This window comes from Bradysia coprophila (genome assembly GCF_014529535.1).
Source record: "Bradysia coprophila strain Holo2 chromosome X unlocalized genomic scaffold, BU_Bcop_v1 contig_20, whole genome shotgun sequence".
Lineage (NCBI taxonomy): Eukaryota > Metazoa > Arthropoda > Insecta > Diptera > Sciaridae > Bradysia > Bradysia coprophila.
Window position 1 is genome coordinate 671,874 of NW_023503307.1, and position 24,165 is coordinate 696,038.

Below are 24,165 nucleotides of genomic sequence, written 5' to 3' on the forward strand. Positions count from 1 at the left end.
AAACTTCTAACAAATCTCCATGTGAGACATATTTTTGGTCTTCGAATATGACCTTCGGTGGGCGTCAGTGCAAGGGCTGTCTTTCAGCCAATTCTGACATACTATAGGTACTTTGTTATGTTTTTAATTTGGTGCTACACTTATTATTAATTTGCACCTTATCGCTTTCATTTTTTTTTAAATAGAGATAAGAGAACATTTATTTCCTCTTCCACCACATCTATCCCTTTAAATATTTCTTTGCGAACTACGAACCATCTTTTCTCAATATATATAGTAAACTCGCTGTTCGTTTATAATTATACAACAATTATAAAAAATAAAAACTTTCTGTGTAAGCTACCTGAAATTTTTGCACCTACATCTGTCAAAGAACTAAAAGATTATTGACCAAGGGACCCATTCTTCTTCATTGGAAAATGAAATGAAACGGTAAGTATATAATATACAATCATCGGCAGAGTATAAGTAATTTACCAGATATAAAAAAAAGTATATCCTCCACCGAACACATGTATTCATCATGCATATTCAAATATTATATGCAGTGGTATAAGTTCACGATGGGTTTTTTTTTGGGTCTCTGCGTTGCGGTCTAAACAGAATTACAAAATATATGAGAAAGAGTGGATACTCAAAGAACTAGTTTTTGTTCGGTATAGTTCGTTCGCAGTGCATTCGGTACATTTCGGACACTTAGCTCTCAACTATCAAATTACATTTTCCGACAAGACGCAATGAAATGTAGTACCATTTCATTTTCTCATAGATGTGATTGAACCATTTCCGTTGTTAATTTTTGCTACAATTTTAAAGTTTTGTTTCCATTAATTGATTCGTAAATAGACTTCATTCAAATCAAAATAATTTCGTGTTAAGTTAAGCTGACAAAATAATAATAAAAAAAAAAATCCGAACCGATCTACCGCGTAGCAATATTGTGTCAACCATTTTGTTTCTTCTAAAACTTTTGTTCTTTGATGAAAAACCATTCAAAGTGGTTCGAGACGCGAAACGTGAATGAAACGCGAATGAAATGCGCACGCGTATTTTACCCAATTATTGAATGAAAATTAGTGAAAAACGTTAGAAAATAATGGATTTAGTGAATGAAAATGTTGAAAATGTGTTTAATGGATGTAAATGCATAAGAATCGTGCGAATTTAGTGAATTAACCAAGTCATAAATGTGATTAAATAAAGTTTTAAAATGTGCTTGACCAACAATATTTTAACGAAAACGGATATTTGGATTAAATTTGTACTCATCGCCGTTGTACTCTTTGGGATTATTGATACAACAACAGGTTGTTAATTTTGAATTATTTATATTATGTTTCGTATGGTAAACGGTTTTTGGAGATTGGCCATTATAATTAAAATTGGAGTGGATTATGCACTTAAAATGCGAATTGGTTGTAATAAACAAACAAAAAAATTTATTTACTTTAATTGAAGATGGCCGTTTTATAAATCTTACCGATGTAATAAAAACGTTTCTTGTTTGAATTTATATATTATAATATGCCGGAGACCATTCCGTTTATTCAAAAAATAAATAAATAATCCGATGCGGGTATTTAATATATCGACACAAACGTATTTTTATTGCCATTTTATGCATAATCGAAAGATAACTTTTCAGAAAAAGTTTATAAACAACAATTTTGTTTTTCGAAAAGTGAGCCGACGACTTAAGATTCATAAACAACCGATCACTGTACCACTGTATCCATAGTTTACAGTAATTAAAATCCATTTAATATTCCACTATTTTAATTGTCTATAATTAAAATAATTTTAAAATTAATACCAAATCTCAATAAATTCAATTTGGCTGTTGAATTGACGGTTTTATCTGATGAAAAATTATAATAGAGTAGTCGCATACACATAGAGTTCAACAACGTTACAGCAAAAATATAACGAACTTTTTTACCCAACCATATTCATTCCTTGTACAGAAGGAAAAAAAAATTGTTATTTAGTCGTTGGAACGTATACACATATGTTCAAATGGATTCTTTAAACGCAGGTGTGCAATGTAACGTACCCTATGGTTAGGTGGCTGTTTATTCCTCTATTTTTAGATGTGTTTGAGAGTGTAACGAAGTAGTTTTTCCATATATTTTTTTATGGTACAGTGTTGTAAAAAACACACACTTGCTGATCTCGACTACCTCTCTCAGAAGATGGTTATTTCTGTTGCGAATTTAAATAGTTGCAACGAAACCCATGAATTTTATGATTACTGATTTATGTTTAGTTTACGGCATTGTTACTTTTACAACGTTCGTTGGTTTAGACGGAACGACCCATAACTTAGACCCAAATTCCACTGTAACTTTTCATATGCCGAATTCGAGATTTATTGAAAGATCATACCGGTTTCACTTGTTTCATCTTGCCTCGACTACATTTCATATCATTTATGTCGGTAAATCTAAGAACAATTCACTGATAGCGCCGATATCATCATATTATGTAACGATTCGTATACCACAGATTCCGTAGTGTTTGCCAAAGGGATATCAAAGTAAATGAATTGTCAAAGAAATTAAACAATTTCCAATACAGTGACTTTATTGTATATTTTGAGGTTTGTTACCGTCAATGTCTTGCTTATACAATAATGCGTTTATCATTAATTCATTGTGATTGCATATGGCAGATGTGTACAATGTTCATTAGATTCAGCAGACAGTTCTTTATGTCTAACAGAATGAGAATTTCTTTTAATATACCTGGATGATGTTTCGGCTTAAAATAGGGTTTCATACGGTCTGGAATGTTATATGCTTCAGGAACAGCTGGACGTACGGTTAAAGGGATGCTAGAGGTGACACCAAAATGGGAACAATGTTCGAAGTGTATGACAAGCACAGTCTGGCAGAATGTTGCTACATTTGTCGCGTATAAGGGACTATGAACAGTATACCTGACAAGGGAAAACTTATTCAATATTTTACTTAAATTTAATTCCTTCGCGTCTGGTCGGAAGAACGAAAGCCATCAAATTCCGAAAGATACTGTTAAGAATTAAAACTATGAAGATTTTGAAACCATGTGGATTTTGGTGGCTGTCCGTTTTGCACGAGGGCTTGTAAAGCAACAAAGATTTCTCCCAGTTCCCAGCTCAAAGCATATATTTGATCTAAGCCTAAGTCCAGTCTAACAACGTCTTTCTACCGATTTGTTTTGTAAAACATTTACTCCTAGACAGTTTCTCATAAATTTCACGCTCATGTTCGTGGAAGCGATTCGTAATTGGACTTCATGTTTCTTGCAATGTTTGGAGAAAAATCAGACTCTCAATCTGCGCGAATTTGTGCCCAAAGTTATTATTAAATTATGATCAATTCATTTGATCTTGTTCACAGAAAATATCACATCGATATCGTATATTCACATCAAAATTTTTCAGTACGCACGACTAGACTTTTAAACAGAATAAAGACACGATATTGAATCAAAAGAATGTTTTTAAAAAAATTAATTTGATTAAAATCAATTTAAAGTTTGTTTTCAGCGTATGTGGTATGCATAGTAAAACATTGCCAATAATTTATTATTGTAAGTAAATGATCGGAGTTGGATTTTTTTTCTCTTAAAACGAAAAAGAAAAAAAATGTAAATCTTGCTGCATAAAACACTTTCAGACCATTTACTATGCGAATAGATTTGGAATTGGAAACTTTTTCGCGTATAAAATCGGTTTGATCGAGATCAGTTCCCATTGATTCTGAAACCATTGGTTCGTTTCTCGTAGACGAAATGATTGTTTTATATTTAAAAAGATATGCACGTCGATATAAAAACCCTAAGGGTGTTTCGGTTTTAGTTTTATGCTCTTTTCAATATATACATTCGAACACAACAACAACAACAAGAACAACAACAAAAAAATTGTATTATAAATCCATACCAATGGTAATTTCTTTTGTTCTTTTGTGCGCCCTTAGGGTAATCACGTCTGCACGAAGGGCATGTATGCGAATATTCATTAGTTTCAGTATATATTTAATTTATTGTTGTGTAACGAAACAAATATATGTAAATGTGTACTTAACAACATAATTTCATGGTTTATTTAACGTTCTTCCGCGGATGATTATGATGCAATTAATTTATAAAAAAAAATATTTTACAACCAAAATGGTTGATAAAAAAATCCGATCGATACTTTTCTACGTTCCAAGCAAATGTCCTTGCTAAAATTAACATTTATTTCATTTACTTCTGCCGAACCCAACCTACGTTCAAGCGCAAAACTTTCAACACTCAGCAAATGTGCTAGTTGGAACTTTTTCATCGATTTGCTTCAGCAATGTTTTATGCAGCTCGTCATTTATTTGTGTTGAATCCACAGACATTTAGAACATTCTAGCTAATCATCAAATTAATACAAATTCCATAATGTCATTCAAAGTCATTGACTTGTTTTTTCAGTTTGGACTTTAATTGGGTAATCCGAAACGCGGTGTAATTTGTTGATAATAAAAATGCCAATATATGCAAAAACACAAGATAAGCGTTGACCTTAAATGTAGTGTCTCTACTGAAAGATAGTAATATTGCGAATGTTGCATTCTAACAATGTAACCTTTTCGGTTTTCATTGTCTGTTGAACATTTTCACTTTAATTCGTTTATTCATTTTTGGTTTCTCAAATTTATTAGGTTTTCTTAGAACTTTGTGTTATTTGTGTCTGCCTTCGCATTCGATTTTTGCTGTCCGATATTTTGAGTGTGTTCATTATATGTTGACTTGATTAACTTCTTTTTGGTAATTTATTTGTGGAAAACCAAGGGAAGGAAAAAGTTGGCATCTCTGCACGTTTAGACTGTAGTAGGAAGACAGTTTTCAATGTCAATGTTGGATATCCAGTAAACATTTCAAAGTCTATAAGATTTAAATGGTGGCGCACACAATTTAAAAAAAAAAATGAATCCTTAAAGGATCTTGGATTCCTATTAATCTGTGTGATTTTCAGCCTAAACAAATTTCGAAATTTTAGCAAGATCACTAAATCTAACGAAGGGTTCTTTGTCCTGTACAAATCTTATAGATCTACCTCCACCATATAGTAAGTGAAGATGGGACATTTGATTTCATTTTAATTTTCAAAGACTTCCTAAACTACTATCCGTAGACAGACTCCGACAGAAATATGAAGCATGTCTAATCCGCATGAGATAAAATCATTAACAAAATGGATCCACCTAAAGACCTAATATGTGCTCAGGCTGAATGGCCTATTTAATAAATTAATATCCGTCCCTTAATTGAACGTTCAGAATTTCGTATTAAATTGATGATATTCCATTACGCATTACACAAACTGTTCTCGCAAAGCATTAAAGAGGTTATGAACCTGAAATTCAATTTAAGAAATTTTATTTACCTTTTATAAGGTACAACAATCATCATTAAAATCTGTAACTATAAGAATAATTACGGTCATTCTCTGATTACAATGTTTCACATTTTGCATATATGTATCAAGATATAATGTACGATCGTTTTTAGGATTGGTAACCAGTGAGTACTCACCGAAGTACTAATATATATATATATATATCGGCCATATGTACATATAAATACCAGTTTGTATACACATGTAACAAAATCCATATGTATAATACGGTTGTGGTCTTCCAGCATTTCAATATCCAACCATTAACATATAATCAACAATATATGAACGTATATGAAATTTACGACAAAGCTAGGTGCTAGTGGTCTCAACACAAAACTCGTATATGGTGTATATTGTCGTACCTTAACTTCTCATTTTATTACAATAAAAAAAACGAAAAATTACAACGTTGCCAGTTTTTCGATCACTCTTTATTTACCACAATATAATATTGCCTGAACTGAATGTTGTTTTTAACCCATAAAATATGATCAAATGGATTATAAAGAAAGAAGAGATACAGAAGGTTCTACATTCATGATAAACTGTCGAACCGAATATCGTTTTATTTGAATGAATATTATCTTACGGGGTTTATGTTTCATCATCATATACTATACGTGCTTTTTTTCTGTTCCTTCCTTCTTTCGTAGTGGTGTTGCATAGATGTTTTAAAAGTTATAATGTGTTATTCGACATACATTATAATTTCCAACCGTTCACTCTATTCGAAAAAGGAGCAGCTGCAATTTTTACAAATCCGTTGTTAGGTTATGGGCGAATAAAAAAAAATTGTACGTAAACATACTTCAAATCCATACACACACAACACACATTACATATATATACAAGGAGGGTGGACTATCGCAAGAAATATTTCACATTTCAATATGATTTTTGTTTGGTGGTTCCTTTTTGTTTAAATATAAAAAAAAAAGTTTTAACAGGGATGTGAAGATATGGTCATAGTCATACATCATTTTCCTTACTATAAATTAAAAGATAATTGTCAGTTTGAAAACTTTTCATTTAAAAAATTAGATTAACGGTTTTTTAGCTGATTTTTTTTGTAAAGCACAACACAACATTAAATGTGCATAGGTCTCTTATCAATTTTATGCTTTTTATACAACAACAACTAACAAAAAGTCGTTATGCTTTTCACGCTTCACACATTCCTCATACAACACACATTTTTTATCATTTTTTTCGCACACCCACACATTTCTTAATTTGATTACCAGCAAATTGCTTTGGTTTTTTTATGCATATTAAAAACTCTATTTATAACACTGTCACCGCAATATATTTTGTTTATCCGGATATTAGCTAAGAAGTTGCTAGATTTCCATTCTCTGCAGGGAGTTCAGTTGTTTGGTACGATAATTTCAGTGGTGGGAATTATTAGATTAGCGATATATACATGACAAACCACAAACGAATGATTCTTGTGACGTGTTTTAAGGAAATCTTTCTTCTTGTTTTTAGCCTTGGACAGTTTTGAATCAATTTGTAGATAAAATGTAAATTGTGATGAACTACTGTGCCTGCTTTAGTTCACACAATCTCGATCGAATTATTAAATGAAAGAACTTTGTGCTATGCCATATGACAATTCGCTACGCTCGTGAAGAAAACTTAGGCTTAACACTTTGCCGGTTACTGTGACTCGCCGACTTTAGGCACCCTGGAAATCAGTAAAGGAATACCTCCAAATAAATTTCTAAAAATCATATTTTAGATTTTTTAATTTTTATTTGAACTCCTTTACTGCTTTCCAGTGTGTCTAAAGTTCCAGCGTGCTCATTATTCTGCAATGTGTTAAAGTGCCGCATGCTATCAATCTGTCATTTGTTTCGTCCACTTAGTTTTTCTTATATCTTATGATTCATACACCTGTGAAAGTGTGGACCGCAGTTAACTAAAATTAAAATATTCATAGCAGGGCGACTACATGGCTACAAAAAATGATTTTTTTTTAAATAATTCAATTTATTATGATAACTTTAACCTATGACCTTGTGTAACACGGTGTACAATATACTATTTTATTGTACATTTCGCTTAAGAGTGATATCGCCAAAACTTGAACCAATTTTGGTGAAAATAAATACAATGGTTCGGCGATCCAGGCAAGCTATAGCTCGTTTGAATCGTCTTTCAATTCTAAGAAAAAGGGATCTTTTAGTTTTTCTGTTAATTTCCCATTTTCGGAGTGAACACGTGAAAAGTCATAGCATGTCAAGGGGTGGTGAAAACAGTTTTTTTGTGATAGCTCAAGATAGAAATGTTTCTAAAAGTTGAAAATTTGTAGGAATATAGGCCTTGGGCAGACCTACATAAAGAGTATAATCATCGGTATGGGCCGCCACCCGTTCTAGACCTATGACTCAAAATATGGTGAATGTTTGGACAGTCCTACTGGCTTGCAACAGAATTTGTCCGCGGAACTGACTATAGGGTGTTGTAGCTGGACTTACCCTCTTTCATTCCACATATAAAAAACCCCAGATAAATTCTGTTGCAAGCCATAAAGTTAGTTGAAGTAAAATGTCGCTCCAGGAGACCCATATTTTTCAGTGTTTTAACTTGTTTTTTGTCTTCAAACAGGCTGGAGCGATGGGAATGAAATAAACTAAATCAAAATTACATGCTCAGCTTGAAATTTTCCTGAACCGAGCGATCACTGGTCTTAAAAAGTTTGCTTTCCTCCTACTTCGTAGTAGGTGGAAAACCTCATTTCTTTGACTTCACAAAATTAACAGAAACTCATTGGCTTGTTACGAATATAGGTTGATTGCTTAATTCGTTTTCAGTATTTTAATAATGTTCAAGTCGATGTAATCCGCTTTCCTGAATCATAAACACATTCCTAATCGGATACAAAATATTTAGACCGAAATCATTATAACAAAAAAGAGAATAATTGTTCGAACTAATTGTGGCGCAATTGACCCATTGAATCGAAATGCTTTTGTACGAAATAATTCAATTGAAAACCGAAAGTCGCGCTATGCTATAAATATAAATCTATTGCCGATTCAATTTGAACTGATGACAAATGAATTATAAACTAATATGATTGATCAAATTGATCAGCGAGTACTCAACGAAGTAATAACATAATATTAATAACAACAGATTTTATGCTTCGTTTCTCGTTGCTTTGCAACACCTTATTATACACTCCATACACTTTATTTATTTTGTTCAAATACCGCACAGGAAATAGCTATTATACTGATGAATGACAAAAAAAAACATTTAATAATAAACAAACACACCAGAGAAATACCTTAACTCTTCGGTCGGTATATTATATTGTATTGGTTATGTTTTTAACCAAATAAAAAAAAATTGAGAACCCTGAGTGGTTTTGTTTATGAATATGAGTATATGCATGATTTTTTTGGAAATGCAAATGATGGACGGTATACTCACTACGTGTATATTATGAGCATATTTCGAAATAACAAAAATTTGAAAGTTTTTATTTTGTAGAAACGAAACTGGTCTTACTATTACCATTTATACGCGTCCCTTCAGCGAATTAGTTGTGAATTTATCAAATATTTATTTTTGATTTATATGGGAGGTATTGCATGGACCACATACATTTTAGCTTACTGGTTTTTATTTATTATACCCATTTTGACCATACCGCCAGCTCAGTGGATTCGCTTGGATTTCATAGAATTCTTACATTTAAAAAATATTAATAATTGACATGTCACATGCTGGGAAGTCGTCGAGTCACGATAACCTAGTGGTTCACTAGAGGATAAACTAGAAAGTCGTTGTATCTTTAGCTTGAGACACACTTGTAGAATCAAAAAGAAAAAAAGCTTTAAGGGTAATGGTGGGTAATGATTACTGTTCCTGGTCATTCCAGGGTGGACAAACCTAACTAAATCTAAATTTCGGCATGTCAAATCTCGCCTAGGGATCGTAATAAAAGGTAGATAAAGAAATTAGAATTGGAGATTTAAAAAAATGTATTTCTTTTGGCATCTAGATCGGGAATGTTTACTTTGTTATTAATAGTTCTTTAATCAGATGAATAACAAAGCGCCAAACAGTTAAAGGAGATACTCCTTCGAATGAATGTGAGTGGAAGTAATTCAATTTTGAGCCTGGATTTTATCTAGGCTCTGAAATAGTTATTTATGCCACTCAGTATCTTAATGTGCAAATTTTGCAAACTTTAGATGCCTCTGTGGCATAAAACGTTGCATGCAACTCTATGCAAAGTGTTTTATTAGGCTCACGATGTGTATTGTGACACACGGCCTGCGGCCTCATGTCATAATTACACATATAGAGTCTAATAAAGTACTTTGCATCTCGGTTGCTTAAAAGTGTATAAATTGTATTTCGTAAAATATGCACTAAACGGTTCAAATTTGGATAACTCCTGCCCTCGAAGGTGTCTTAACCTGTTCTTTTAGATTCTATATAGAACAAAATATGTGAACGATTTGTAGTGTACCGCGTAAACTGTACCCGTCTTTCTCTGCGTTTTGTATAACTAAAAATTGTTGTCCATTAATTCTTCTCTATTTCATGACTGATTCCCAAAAATGTGAAGTCAACCATCGTTTCAGTTTTCGTTCCCTTACGAAACGGGAAAAAACCTAACGACGAAAAAAGCGTGAACTTTAGTTTCTCAATTAGATCGAATTTATCGTTTTGTGTATACAACTTGTCGTTGCTGCTCTTGCAACGAGTAGTCGAATATTAACCCTCTCATGCGTTTTCAAAATACGTTACAAAAGCAAACGCATGAAAAGTGTTGAAGAATAATAAATTTCATCCGGGATGTATTTTTTGTTAGAGACTTCATGTAATCATGAATCATCGGCATACTGCATTGAAAAATAAAGCGGGAACTTATTCATAATTCACATGCACTTTAGTAACAACTTTGAGTACCTAAATTCAAATATTAAATACAATAAATGGAGGTCAAAATTTTATGAGTTATGATACGATGTACGATATATATGTATGCACTTATATAATGATGATATGGTCAATTTAAATACACCTCTTATAGCCAATCACACACTACAGTTAAACCCAAATGTAATAAAATTTAATCTTCAATCATGTGTGGTTTTACAAAACCAAGTTAAAGTGACAAGAGTACATTATTGTCTTGTTAAAAACAATTGTCCACATTTAAAGTGATTGATTGCGTACCGTACATAACATTATACGTATAATGTGCATCGCTCTAACTGTACGGTAATGATCGCATTACAGAAAAAAAGGTCATTAGCATATATTCATAGTCTCTGGTGGTTATGATAAACGAAGTGCAAGGATAGCATAATTAATAAATTCATTTTGTGTTTCGATTTGTGTTTAGAAGCTGCTGTTTCTGTGTAGCTTGATGACTATTCGTTATTTATGCTATAATGTGTTCAAGACAATGTCGAAGTGGGTAGCAGACGTTAGGATTTTTAGAAAACTCTTTTTACTGTGACCGAAACTTTAAAGTCCATTTTGGTTTCGATTAAAATATACAGCGAAAGAAATATTAGTCCCCGATCAAGAAACTCTCAACGAGAAAACATTAAACAGTCGACTACAATTTATATTCATTAAAATCCAAAATGCATCAAACATTTTCATCTTACAGTTTTTATCTCCATAAATAATTACTCACTTCATACCCCTCAATTTAACAAGAACCTTTTTTTTCTCAATCGATTCGACACCGAGTTTTTATCCATCTGTGCACTTTTATGAGTGGTGATATACTAAATCTACTATATTATACACACACATCTACTTGAACAATCACAAAATGTTGCTAGTACATCACATTTTGTCAATTTCAAGTACTTAAAACAAATAAATTTCCCACACTTTGTCTTGCAGCATGAATTTTGTATAACAAAGTATCTAGTGAAAGCAAAACCGAGCTACATAAATGTTTGCTTTATGGTGACGATGATTGTATATAAATGGTAACAATATCTGTAACACACATTGTATATGAAAACGATCGTATGAGTGGTATGAAGAAATACTACAACAGCAACAACAACAACAACAACAACAAGAAAAAAGTCCTGGGAAACATAAAACTATTATGTTTACATGAGGAAAATATAAGAGGGAAAATCAGTTTTCCTTTGAATTAATTCTGTATAATAATTTCTGTTAAACTGAAGAGTAATCATTTTCGGTTTAAATATTTAATTAGTCATTGGATACATCTGTTTTTAATATTTATCACCAAGTCAAGTCATTTTTTTATTCTCTCTCTTCTTTTAAATGTTATTTGTTTGATACTTTGGTCTACAGCATGTGATCATACATTTGTGTTATTTGTTTATCTAAAAGAGTTTATAATATTAACAGGAACACTGGAGTCGTTAAATTTACGATCGACTCCAATGTGTTTTCTGTTGATAAATTTGTCCAAACAAACATTTTTCTCATTTTTTTACTTTATTTATTTTCAGGCTTTATGTCATGTTCACCATCGCCTTGTCGGCAAGGCGGGTCCTGCATATCGAAACCTAAAGGAGAGTCGTATTGCAAGTAAGTACTTTGCTCTTTCTGGGATTAGAATCACTAAGGGATCCTTTGAATGTCGCCTAAGCTCTATAAACCGGTCCCAGATGTGGAACTAATACGTGATCTTGTATCAATTACATAGTACCATGGTGTCACTGACTAAGTGACTTTGATTCAATAAACTTTACATATTTCAAATGTCGTACTCAAACTTCCTATTTCATACATACAAATGTAAGGCCAAGTAAATGCTTCACAATTTAAATTTGATATCTTATACCAGGTTAGGACTACTACAATGAATGAAGGGACCAAATTTTTTTTTATCCTGAGCGAGCAAAGTTCCATAACTCGATTTTAAGAAATTACGCTTTGTTTTACTGCCGTACATTCGGCAAATCCATCTCTTTCTATCTCTTGTTCCAATATTTCCTCGATTTATTTTCCCGTTGTTATCCCAAATGTTTTATGCAAACGATTTCCTTCAATTTGGATTTGTTCCCATGCGTACGTATTACATTTTAAACGCAAGTTGATACGCTGTTTTTTAACAACGACTTGTTGAATGCATATGCATAACTAAAACAATTTCCTTAACACTAGGCTATCAGACTTCCTTCACATTTTCGATGGATTACCATTTTCTTTCATCGAAGCCATTATAGGTTAATATTAAAACGCGCCAATAAACGCATGGCGACGAACGACTACCAATTCCTAAAGAGCTAAGCCCATTTCGTGTATTTTTGTGGCTTGTGATTATTGCATTTTAATTTCCATTAAGACTGTGTACCAAACAAAAAAAAACAACAAACGGAGTCTATACCTCGTTATATTTTCCATAAAACAATCTAAAGTTAATCACACGTTACCTCATAATTTTTATAAAATTCCATTCCATCGACCGATTCCATAATGAAACTAAAAATGTTGGAAGATTTTTTTTCTTTTCTTTCATATTAAAAAAGAAGAGCAAAAAATTATATGAGTCAATTCGAATGCGCTTCCGAAGTATGTGTGTTGGTACGTGTGCATGTGTTGGTGGTTTAAAATGTGATATAAAAAAGTAAATAAAAAAAAATTGTTCAAAAGAAATATGGAGAGAGGTCTTAAAGACCCGGAGAAATATAATGTAAATGCAACGTTGTCATATTTTATAAGATGGTCTTTAAAAGATGATGTATAGCTTGTTGAGATTCATATACGTGAAACTATATATGCTTCGAATTTATATACATATATGTTGTCCATGTTTCCATGATATACATATATTTATATATATGATGTTTCACATATATACGAGTTAGAATAACGTGATACTTGATACATTACCGAGTGAAGACATATTTTTATAATTAAAAAAATAAAAAAATAAGAAAATCCAATCTAATGCAATTAAAATAAATATTTTTTTTTAAATCATTACCATCATGTTGCTGATATATTGCAAGCGAAAATGTAATAAAGTTCAAATCGGTCATAGCATCGTCGTCATTACGATAAATTTGATTAGTCGAAAAAAAATATTTATTCTTTTTAAATTAAGTCCAATTAAACGTTACAATATTGAGCACAAAGAACCTTTGTGATTATGAGAATTGACTGGTGTGTCAGATTAATACTGCAAGAATAAAACAAAAATTGTAAGTATAGAGAGGAAAAAAAGTCTCTTTATATCTTAAAAAGGCTTAAGATATTAACGAGCATCGATAAAAACGAGTTTTTATATATATTTTATTAAGACCAAAAAAGAAACAAGAATCGACAAGACGACGGTTCGGTTGTACCTTTTATTATTTCAAAATAAAAGCCCTTTCAAATCGTATACACATCAAGAAAATAGTGTTGTACCCATTTGAAACATACTTATATTGTATGGTTATAAACAGTGAGTGTGCTACCCACGCGTTTCATATTGGTTTTTTTTTTCTGTTGTCTTCTTTCATATATATATTCATTTCCAATGTATATATATTTACAATGATCGATCACACGAAATGATCAATAAAGCATATTCAATAAAAAAAAATTATTTTATTTATGAAATCCCAGCTCGTCTCATGTTATACATATAGTAAATTATGAATTATGCATGCTTGTAAATGGATAAAGCATAATGTATTCAATACTATATATAGAAGATTGTGCATTGTGAATAAATAGGAAAAACATCGTTCCTAGCGGATCGAATATACATATATAAAGCTGAGATCGTTGAGAAAATTCCGGATAGTAGAAAAATAGATATCCAACGCGAACAAATTAGACAAAATAAATGCACAGAATGGGGTTATAAGTTTATTGTCATTAGCTTAATATAATGAATGGGCCACCAGGTATATCTGATGACCTCCAATGGCGATTCATTTTTCTCTCTATCTCTCGATATTTTCAATTCACCTCGCCCGGTATCCATTCAATGAAAATCTATTAACACAGAACTGTAAGAAGATGTAAGTTGCCGACAATTTTTTTTCATCGTTTTTTTTCCCGAAAATTACTCTCTTCTTTTTACTTCGTTGGACGGTATGATGACGGATTGCAGCTGTAATATCTCTATTTAATAGACATGTGTGTGAATCATGGAAATGCGTCAAGGGGTGTAGGACCATGACGTTCGACTAAGGGAGAAGTCGACGGTAAAACGTTTGTTAATTAAATAGTGGTGTTCAAAAGGCAGTTTGTTTTTGGTAACATTACAAAATTATTATTTTGTCTATTGATTGTACACACATAGTTAAGCCGACGAATATGTTATATAACATATAAGACTCATTAGAAAAAGCCTAATACGGTGCGTTGTGTGAATGAGACATTTCGAAATATAGATCAATTATACTGACGATGTTTTAGCGTAGGGAACGGCTACGGTAAATGCCTATTTTTGTAAAGATTTGAAAGAATAAACATTCCTTTCTCTCTAAATGAATTGCACTACAATGGTGCAACATATTTTCTTCGTTGCTTTAGAGTTAAAATCCTTTTAAAAACTCTTCTTTTGCACGTTACAACTCACGGACGTTTAATGGGCTCGATACAAATATGTATCGATTTGATTTCATTTCATTTATCAATTTTAGCTATCTAATGTTTTCATATATGTACGAGGGATAATTAGCCAGTTTTATAATGTCAACGATGCAGATTATGTACTACATAATAGCATCTCGATCGAAGAACACGAACTTTATTTCTCTTTTAATTTACATAAAATTTTCATTTTATTTTTACATTTTTCAACCATCCAAAAGTTCTTTTCCTTTGGATGGTACATCGGATGATAGAAGAGTTTTAACTGAACTGTTTTATTCTGCATTTCCACCTTTAGCTTTCAAATATTTATTTTGTATGAGACAAACTATATCGATAAAAGGAACAAGTTAATTTGACAATCATTTTAATGATACATCCATTAGAATACACATCATCTAATCTCAATGGACCAAAAACCAGCTTCTGTTGATGAGAAATTCAAAAACTAATATTTATGACATTGAACTCCGTACCGCTATTTGTAATTTTCGTTTTTTTTAAGTTTCAAATAACTTAATAATTATTTAAATGTTTACAAAAGAAAAATGGAATTATAAATACAAGAAATTGGTCACTTCCCACAAACATTTTATTTTCTCACAGTCTTTTTTTCTGTGTTGTGTGTTATCAAAATTTCTCGTTTGAGTATGTCGTTTTTTCGTTGTTGGTGTTATCATCTTTCGTTTCTTTTAACAACCGCGATTAAATACGTTTTTGTTGGTTAGTTTTGCAACGTACGTTGTAATGTTACAGCTTAAAAAGTACACAGAGTGTTACAAATACAAAACAACGGAAGATTCTTTAGACTGGACATATCTTATGCTTGGGAAGTCGGGGATCGTTAATAGACTAAATGGGACGAAATCCAATTTAGTCCCATTTAGACCTTTATATCCCATAAGATTTAATTCATTTAGTCCCATTTAGTCCTAGAAGTGCGACATGCCTCGCATTTCACATCACGTATTTTTATAAAAAGGTCAGTTCTCAAAATCTGATTGATGATAGTGAAAACAGCGGTTTCTTGTATTGCGCGTGTTCATCAGACGACTTTACGTACAGTGCTCCCGAAGCGGACTCTTTAGGGACTTTCATGACAGAGGTAGTCTGAGAACTCCATAATTATTCATTTGGTGCACTTATGTTTACCATAATCTACGGATTACTCAACCCAATAAATCTAACGAAAATAGCTGAAAATTATAAATATGAAAATAATAACAAAGTATCTAACAGAAAGTCATAAAAAATAATTTTGTGTTGTAATTGCATCATATGTGATATAATGATGGATGGCATGATGGAATATTTTTATTATCCATTGTAGTAATAGTAAATAAATTACTCAGTATTCCACATATTATGCGAGTATGCAAGATGAGCAAGAAAATGTTTTTTTGATATTCGTGTGTAGGCAGCAATTAAGTGCCTCAATTCAAAGATACAATTATTTATGTGAGTTTTTTTTTGGCATTAAAGAATTACTACTTTTCATTAGATTTCAAGGTCCAAACTTTTAAAGAGGGACAGAGAAGAAAAAAAAATATTGACTTCACCGATCAGACACACAGATCCGATCTGATCCCATTTTACTCTAAGGCTTTGTTTGCTTATGATTAATGAATCTATGAATAAATAACAATTATTGTTACGCCTCGAGTTAAATAAACTTAATTGATTGCAGTGTAGTAGGTGGACCACTCATCTTTTCAATAGTAATTTATGGAAATCTAGACTTTTCACGATCAACACCAGAATGAGTTAAATTTACAACTCATTTTTTCAATTATAAAAATCTCAAAATTTCTCGAAACATTTTTATTTATCATTCTGTTTGCTTCTAATTCCGTTCAACAAATTATATTTCGTTTAAAAAACGTCCAAAAGATATCTTTTCGTATTTAAAAATGTACAAAATAATGACCCGGGTATGTAATGTAATAATTAAATAATGAATGATGGCCAAGATAATTGATGCAGCCAAAAATTGTTCAGTTTAAATTTTTAAATTCCTTTTAAGTAGGTAATGAGATTTAATGAAAACATTTTCGTTAAATTGAAAGCATATGTGTGGAAGAGTATACTTTAAGTATTCTCTTAATGCTTAACATTTATTGAAAACAGGTATGTAATGTTCTGTGATTATATCCAAACGATTCGCTGCTATTGTTGCGGTCTTTTAACTTGAACCTAAAATTTGGAGGCGAAAATTTGAAGCAAAAAATAATTCGTCGAATTGGAATGTTAGGAAACAATTTTCATGTTGGGTTATTCGCGCAGTGTTAAATTGGATATTTTGTTTTTTTTTTTCTTCAGTGAAACCTCACGGTCATTCCAAGACTTGCATAAAACATACGATTTACACTTGAGATTTGAGAAAATTGGGTGTAATGGTTTTTTAATACGAAATTTACAGCCTCAAAATTGATCATTAAGACTGCGGAGTCTGTTTTTCATATCAATTTGCAAACGTAGACACATATGTTCCGAGTCCAAAAAACGTTTCCAATAAATTCTGTTGATTCCGTCGAAAAATGCAGAAGTTCAAATACCTGTATATATCGTTTGAACCGAAACTTGGTTAAAATGTGCTACGTTCGGACAAAAATAAGCAAACTAAGCCATGGTTCTATTACTCTCTAATAAATGTGATAATAGTTGAAGCAAGAATTCGTTACAAAAAGAAGAGAAAAAGAAACATATTTTACCCGCATACTTGAATATATTTCTTAAGGTTTTTAGTGTAAAGGTTGTTGTAAATGTATGTAGGTAGGTACCTTAATTGACACGATCTCTTTTATATAAACCGAAAAATAAATAAATATGAATGTAACATCTAGAGCTGGTAAATATAAGTTCTTTGCTAACTAAAAGGTATTTGACATTATTAAAAAAGTTCGATTGAGTCGATAGATAAATTGAAGGTGTAATTGATCAATTTCATTTTAAAGTTATTTTTAACATAATAATATCTTTGATTTCAAATTTGAAAGAGCAATTTTCGTTTGTTTTTTTTTCTTCTCTCGAATGCAACGCTGTGAATCTTAATTTCGTTGGAAATTCATTAAAAACATAAGAAGATGAAATTTTATTTCTTACTTTGGCTTGTTGTTTTGTTTGTTTTTTTTTCTTGTGTTAATCGAAATTCTTAAATTTTATTTACTTTGGTTGTAATACGTGAAACGATTTTCGGACACAAAAAAAATGAATTTTTAGAACAAAATGCTTTTATACACGTTCTTACCGGTTATGACAAATTTCCTTAAGAGATTTCGGTTTTGTTATGGGAATTGTTTTTTGTGTTCGACTTGTGTTCGGTATAATCATCCAATAGTCATTAGGCACTACTGCAATCTTTGTTGTAAACAGTCGCGCAAGATTAAAGAGTCTATAATAGATTCGAGACTGACTACTCTGATGCTTTGTCATGATCTTTTCGTCAATCTTTCTTCTTACTGTTGTTGTACGAATCTTGGTTCGTTTGCCTATATTGCTAGTAACGTCTATAGTGAATTAAGGCTAGAAGCAAGTCAAATTCTGGTGTTCAAAATTAACTCATCCACCTTGTAGAGATCGCGGAAACAGTTAAGTCAGAAGGTTTGACAGTCATGTTGAATATGAGTATGATCTGTAACACTTTGCCGGTTATTGTGACTTGTGGACTTTAGGCACCCTGGAAATCAGTAAAGGAGTCGAGGAATATCTCCAAATAAATTTCTAAAAATCAAAAATTAAATTTTAGATTTTTTAAATTTTATTTGGAGGTTACCCTCGACTCCTTTACTACTTTCGAGGGTGTCTAAAGTTCCAGCGTGAGCATTATTCTGCAATGTGAAAGAATTAAAGTAATTTTTACTGTCTACGAATCGGTCCGCCTTCGAACTGTTGCCGGTTTCTATACAAGATAATTTAATCAACTTTGTTTGAGCTAAATTTGAACTATTACGAGCTAATCGTTTGTTAAGCGGTTGCGGTTTTAATCTATTTAGTTTGTGTGCAGACATTTCTAAAATGAATAGCTAATGCAAAATCAGGACATGGAGTAGCATTAGAGAATTATAAGAAAAATGATATTGGAATTTTGACTGATTTTGGTACAAGGTAGATCTTTTTTGCTTGCCGATTGATAATCCTGAATGTATTCAACTGACATCGTTAGTATCTTAATAAATTATTAAAGAAAATGAATTTCATTTTTCTTACAATTCGCTAATGTGACACGTCCCCTTTCTGCATTTAACTATTTAAATAATTTTCATTTACACATTAAGATTAATTTAGGCCTGTAATTCAAAATTGGCAATAGAAGTCCTAGGAAAACATTCATTGATATTGATATTTATTACTCTATGGGAACGTAATAGTAAAACTTCTTTTTTTTAATCCATTACCTGCAAACTTTATTAATTGCTTACATTTATTTTGAATGATGGACGTATATACCTTCTGGGTATGAATTAATTTTTTTGTATTTTCTCTTCGCTATTTCTACTAAAACCCGAAAATAATTTAAAACATTAAAAGTTCCATCGTTCCATTGATACCAATAACATTCCTGTATATCTTATTGTCTGATATTAATTTCAAAAATCCTATTATCTCAACGTGATAATGATGAAACGCGGTAATAATTTTTTATTTATTTAATTGATGACTAACTAAATACGTTAAAGAATAACAAGTCTTTTGTGAAATAAGTTAGAGAGAGAAAAAAATCACAGCGTGTTGTGTTGATGATCTCCTTAAAATTTGGTTGTTTCATTATTTTTTTCGTTCATTCTCGAGTGTTTTCAACATTTTGTTGTATTCCAATTTAATTAGTTTTGTGTCTTTGTAGTCATACATAAACATAAAAAACGACATTAGAAACGGTCTTGTTTTTGTTACGTCTTCGCGAGATCCATTCTGTGGTTCTTTTATGTTTTAGACAATTTTAATAACAAATAGAATTTACGATCATTCATGTAAAGTATTGTTGCTGGTTTTCATTTCTTTTTCTTTTTTTTTGCTTTACACCTTTAGTTTACATACCAGAATTTTACGGGAACATTTACATTTTGTAGATGGTAAAGTGTTGTAATAATATCTATCTTCCAAGACGAATAGATAGTGAAGAAACAAAAAAAAAACGAATTACTTTTTTCCATCAATTCGAATAGGTATACAAGAAAACGAAAGAAAGAAAGAATAAAAAAAACACATCAAAAACTGTAATTATATATTTCAGGTGGAATAAAACACGTTTTATAGAGTTGGAGAGTGTTTTGAATTTATATTCTTGCGTATTTATGCCATGCGAGTAGACATAATTTTTCTCATCTTTTACCACGAAACGATGACTTTAACGTTGATATGATTGCGTTTTGGAATTACAGCACGTATAACTTCAATACTTACTTGCTTATATAACAACTAAACACAGAACGAAGACGAAGGAAAAAAATGTGACAGTAATATGTGGTGATATATTGAGAACAGGTCCGACAGAACAGGATTATACAATTTTTTTTCTGTACGAAGACAATAATTTGTTTTCTTGATAATAGATTCAGATAATATCTTTCATTCGTAAAGCCTTAAATGAGTTCTAAAGAATACTTGTGCAACCAGAAAAACTTTGTTATAATCGCTAAAGAGACAAGCTCCAATCGTCAGTCCTCTGAATAACAATATTTCAACCTAACTGGATTGTTTGTTTGTAACAACACTGATAGTGCGACTGAGAGTTTCAATAGGCCTGGACTGGTCATCCCTTAAATAAAATTATTATCTTAATATTATCTAACATTCTGAGTTAATAAAACTGTTTTAACCACAAAAACAGTATACGACACATTTCCACCATTGCTGAACATTTTGATCTATTGCTCCACCTGAAAACATCAATCAGATACTTCGTATAAAGCCAATTTGAATCCATATTCATTTTGAACTCATTTCCCCTGTTCACCACACAATTTTCTATACATTTAGAAGCAACCAGAAATCAATTTGTAATACAAGAATATGTTGATTTGTTGACCTCATATTTTAACATTTGATTTAAGTTGAGCTTTAAGATTGAAAATGCAGATCATTATACGTGATGTATCATCGGTACAAAGAGCTTTATATGGCATATAGAACTCGAGTCTTTTTTTTCCTTCTTCTTTAAATCATGGATTGCCAATGTAACGTTTATAATACACAATACTCATGTACATATATAAAATATGTGCAGCAATTGATTAAACTTTGCTGTAGAAAAGAAAATTTCACCAATTTAATTATACATGTTGATCGATAACCAATTACAAAATATAAATCGATCGATGGTTGAGTACTTTTCTTCGATGCACGTACGGCTCTTAACAAAATTAATATATATTTTTTTGGTTGGTACACAGAACTTGAAATATTTTATTTTAAAATTTATTTATTTTATCTTTGATTTGTTTGTATGTGCATTTGTTGTGCCGACAAATTTTTATTGGAAAAATAATTTTACGTGTAAATATGTTGCTGATATTTTTGCTCAATTAATTTTGTTGTCAAAGGTGCCACAGTAAAACTCTGATTCGAGTGTAATTATCCGCGTACGGACATGTTAAACAAAATTTACTACCTACTTAATCGAAATCCGAGCTGATTAAAACAATTAATAATAATTTTTCGGCACATTTTTACCGTTACCAGTCTTGTAACTCTAATAATCCCATGTATAACCAATAATGGTCGATCTTCTCATAGCATTGAAACTGGCTCATTATAACCATCGAACAAATCGTTGTGCCTCATGACGCTATACATCAATCCATTCTACATTTGTTGGTCATTTTATTAATTTTTTTTTGTTTATTTATTTCCAGTTGCTCTTCGCGGTACGTTGGTGAATTTTGCCAATATCCCAATCCATGCCACACTGGACCCGGTCCACGATGTCAAAACGGCGGCACGTGTACGGTTAGCTTTAAAGATGGCACACCGGTCTTTACATGCTCCTGTCCCATTGGTTTTACAGCATCACTGTGCGAAATACATGAGAAAAATGCATGTGATTCGTCACCGTGTCAGCACGGTGGTACGTGCAATTTAAAATCACTGGAACAATACACGTGCTCTTGTGCCCAGGGTTATACAGGTAATGGAAACGATAATAATGTACAATTTATAATTGCATTACATATATGCTTGAAGCGGTCAAACAACCTTCAACTAATGCAAAGCTATGACAGCTATGAAGACGTTGATAATCGGAAATTAATTTCTTTTCTTTCTCTTTTGCTATTTTCAAAGGAAAACATTGTGAAAAACAAAATCTTTGTGCATCGTCGCCATGTCGAAATGGCGGCACCTGTACATCATTGCCGATGGGAAATTTCAAGTGCAGTTGCCCGAAGGGATTCAAAGGTCCTACATGTTCGGAAGATGTGGAGGAATGTCAGTCGAATCCCTGTCGTCATGGCGGTACTTGTTTGAACACTCATGGATCTTATCAGTAAGTCTTTGTTGTTTTTTCATTTGTTTTTTTTTTTCTTCAAATTTATTTCAAAGTGGAAGACAAACTGACGATATTGACTTACGTAGTTAAGAATAAGAGGAGAAAAAAAAACTAATTTCAATTTCAAAAGGCTTGGTACTCATCGTACGGCCCATAAGCAAAAGTAAACACGAAATTTCAAGTTATACATAAAAGACAAAGTCAAAAAATTATTTAAATACCACACAAATAAAGTACACCTCTTTCTGCGAATAAATAACAATTTTTTAAATATTTTTTGTGGTTAGTTTTTTTTATATATATTTCTCTCTATACCTTTTGATGAATATATATGTTGATGTAGCAATAATTCAAGTATAAAGGTTCATAAAGAAAGAACAACAACAAAAATAAGTTCAAACACGTTCCTTTTACATTAAGTCAGAGTCATAAAACTAGTTTTTTTTTTAAGAGTCAATATACAAGACGAGACCAGAGTTTGTAGTTGAAAGTACACACACATTTGATGTTATAAAACACAAATTTTAGAAAGATAACAAAAGACAATTTTTTTTATTTTTCGTTGTTTGGTTTGTGGTCTTGGGAGAATGATTAAAAAAAAAATTCGTTGTCATTGATTTGAAATTGCTTAATGGAAAAGATTGTAGCTCTAAGTCAAAGACATGCCACCATTGTGTATAACGTCTCTGCATAACCGAAGATATTGTAACGGTTTTAATAAATTAGCTTGGCTATAAAATTAGAATGCATTGTCATCATGCAAATAGCTACACTTACACAAAAATGCATACTCGCATCGTCACTTTGGGACGTAATGGTATATCAAGGTACACATTTTTGAGGTTGGTGTACCACGACCTTCTTCGTGTGATTTGTTTCATACAAGAAAACGACTTCTACCAACTATTATTCTTAGTATATGAAGTGTTGCTACGGAGGCATAACCTTTTCACAACCGGTAAGCGACGAATTGTTGAATCTGTTACCTCTTCTGTTCAGTAGCATTTTGCGCAAAATCTTTTACTTCATTAAATTTAATACACGCTTTGCGCAGAACACTAGACATAGTTCGTTATTTCTGACGCCGTTTCCAAATTCGGCACCCCAGCCAAGAGTTAGGGCTCTTAATATGGTCAAGGTTTGAATGTAACAATATTTTTCGACCAAACGCGGCAGTTTCACTATCATAAAACTCACTCTTCATTGTGATGTATATGGACTACGAACTTCTAATTTCTGAAGTTCGATCAGACTAGATCTTGGCACGATTATTTAACTTATTTTCATAATATAAATAAAAAGGTCCACATAGAACTAAATGAGTGACACCATACATGGTTAATAGAGCTTAATAGAGACACAATCAATTTTTTATGCCATATTGTAAAAATCTAAGATCGTTTGGAGCAAACGGCAAGCGTAATAAATATTTCAATTTGTTTGGCCAATCATTTTTTTTGTATCAAACAATTTGCTAAAATATCGAGTCCTGAGTTGACAATTAACACTAGGTCGACGATTGAAATTAAAGAAATTACAAAATTTATTTAGTGAGTATGACTAAATAATGCTGCTGATGACAAACGATTGGTATTATTTGGTATTCGAAATGAGTTTTAATTAGCAAGGTGTTAATTTCAACCAAAAAAGGCTGATTTATGGGATGCGAAGAGAAAAAAACCCTAAGTATAGTCAGTGACAA

At 31.7% G+C, this 24,165-nt stretch overlaps 1 protein-coding gene across 1 annotated transcript in view; it reads left to right on the top strand.

The window, feature by feature from the left end:
- The first annotated feature begins 703 nt into the window (after positions 1-703).
- Positions 704-24,165, top strand: part of LOC119068746 (neurogenic locus Notch protein) — a 41,102-nt gene continuing 17,640 nt past the window's right edge. Inside the window, exons 1-4 of the mRNA XM_037172450.1 lie at positions 704-1,307; positions 11,896-11,974; positions 21,832-22,103; positions 22,259-22,460. Of these exons, the coding sequence (XP_037028345.1) occupies positions 1,211-1,307; positions 11,896-11,974; positions 21,832-22,103; positions 22,259-22,460 (650 nt within the window). The 5' untranslated portion in view covers positions 704-1,210. The remainder of the gene's footprint in view (positions 1,308-11,895; positions 11,975-21,831; positions 22,104-22,258; positions 22,461-24,165) is intronic.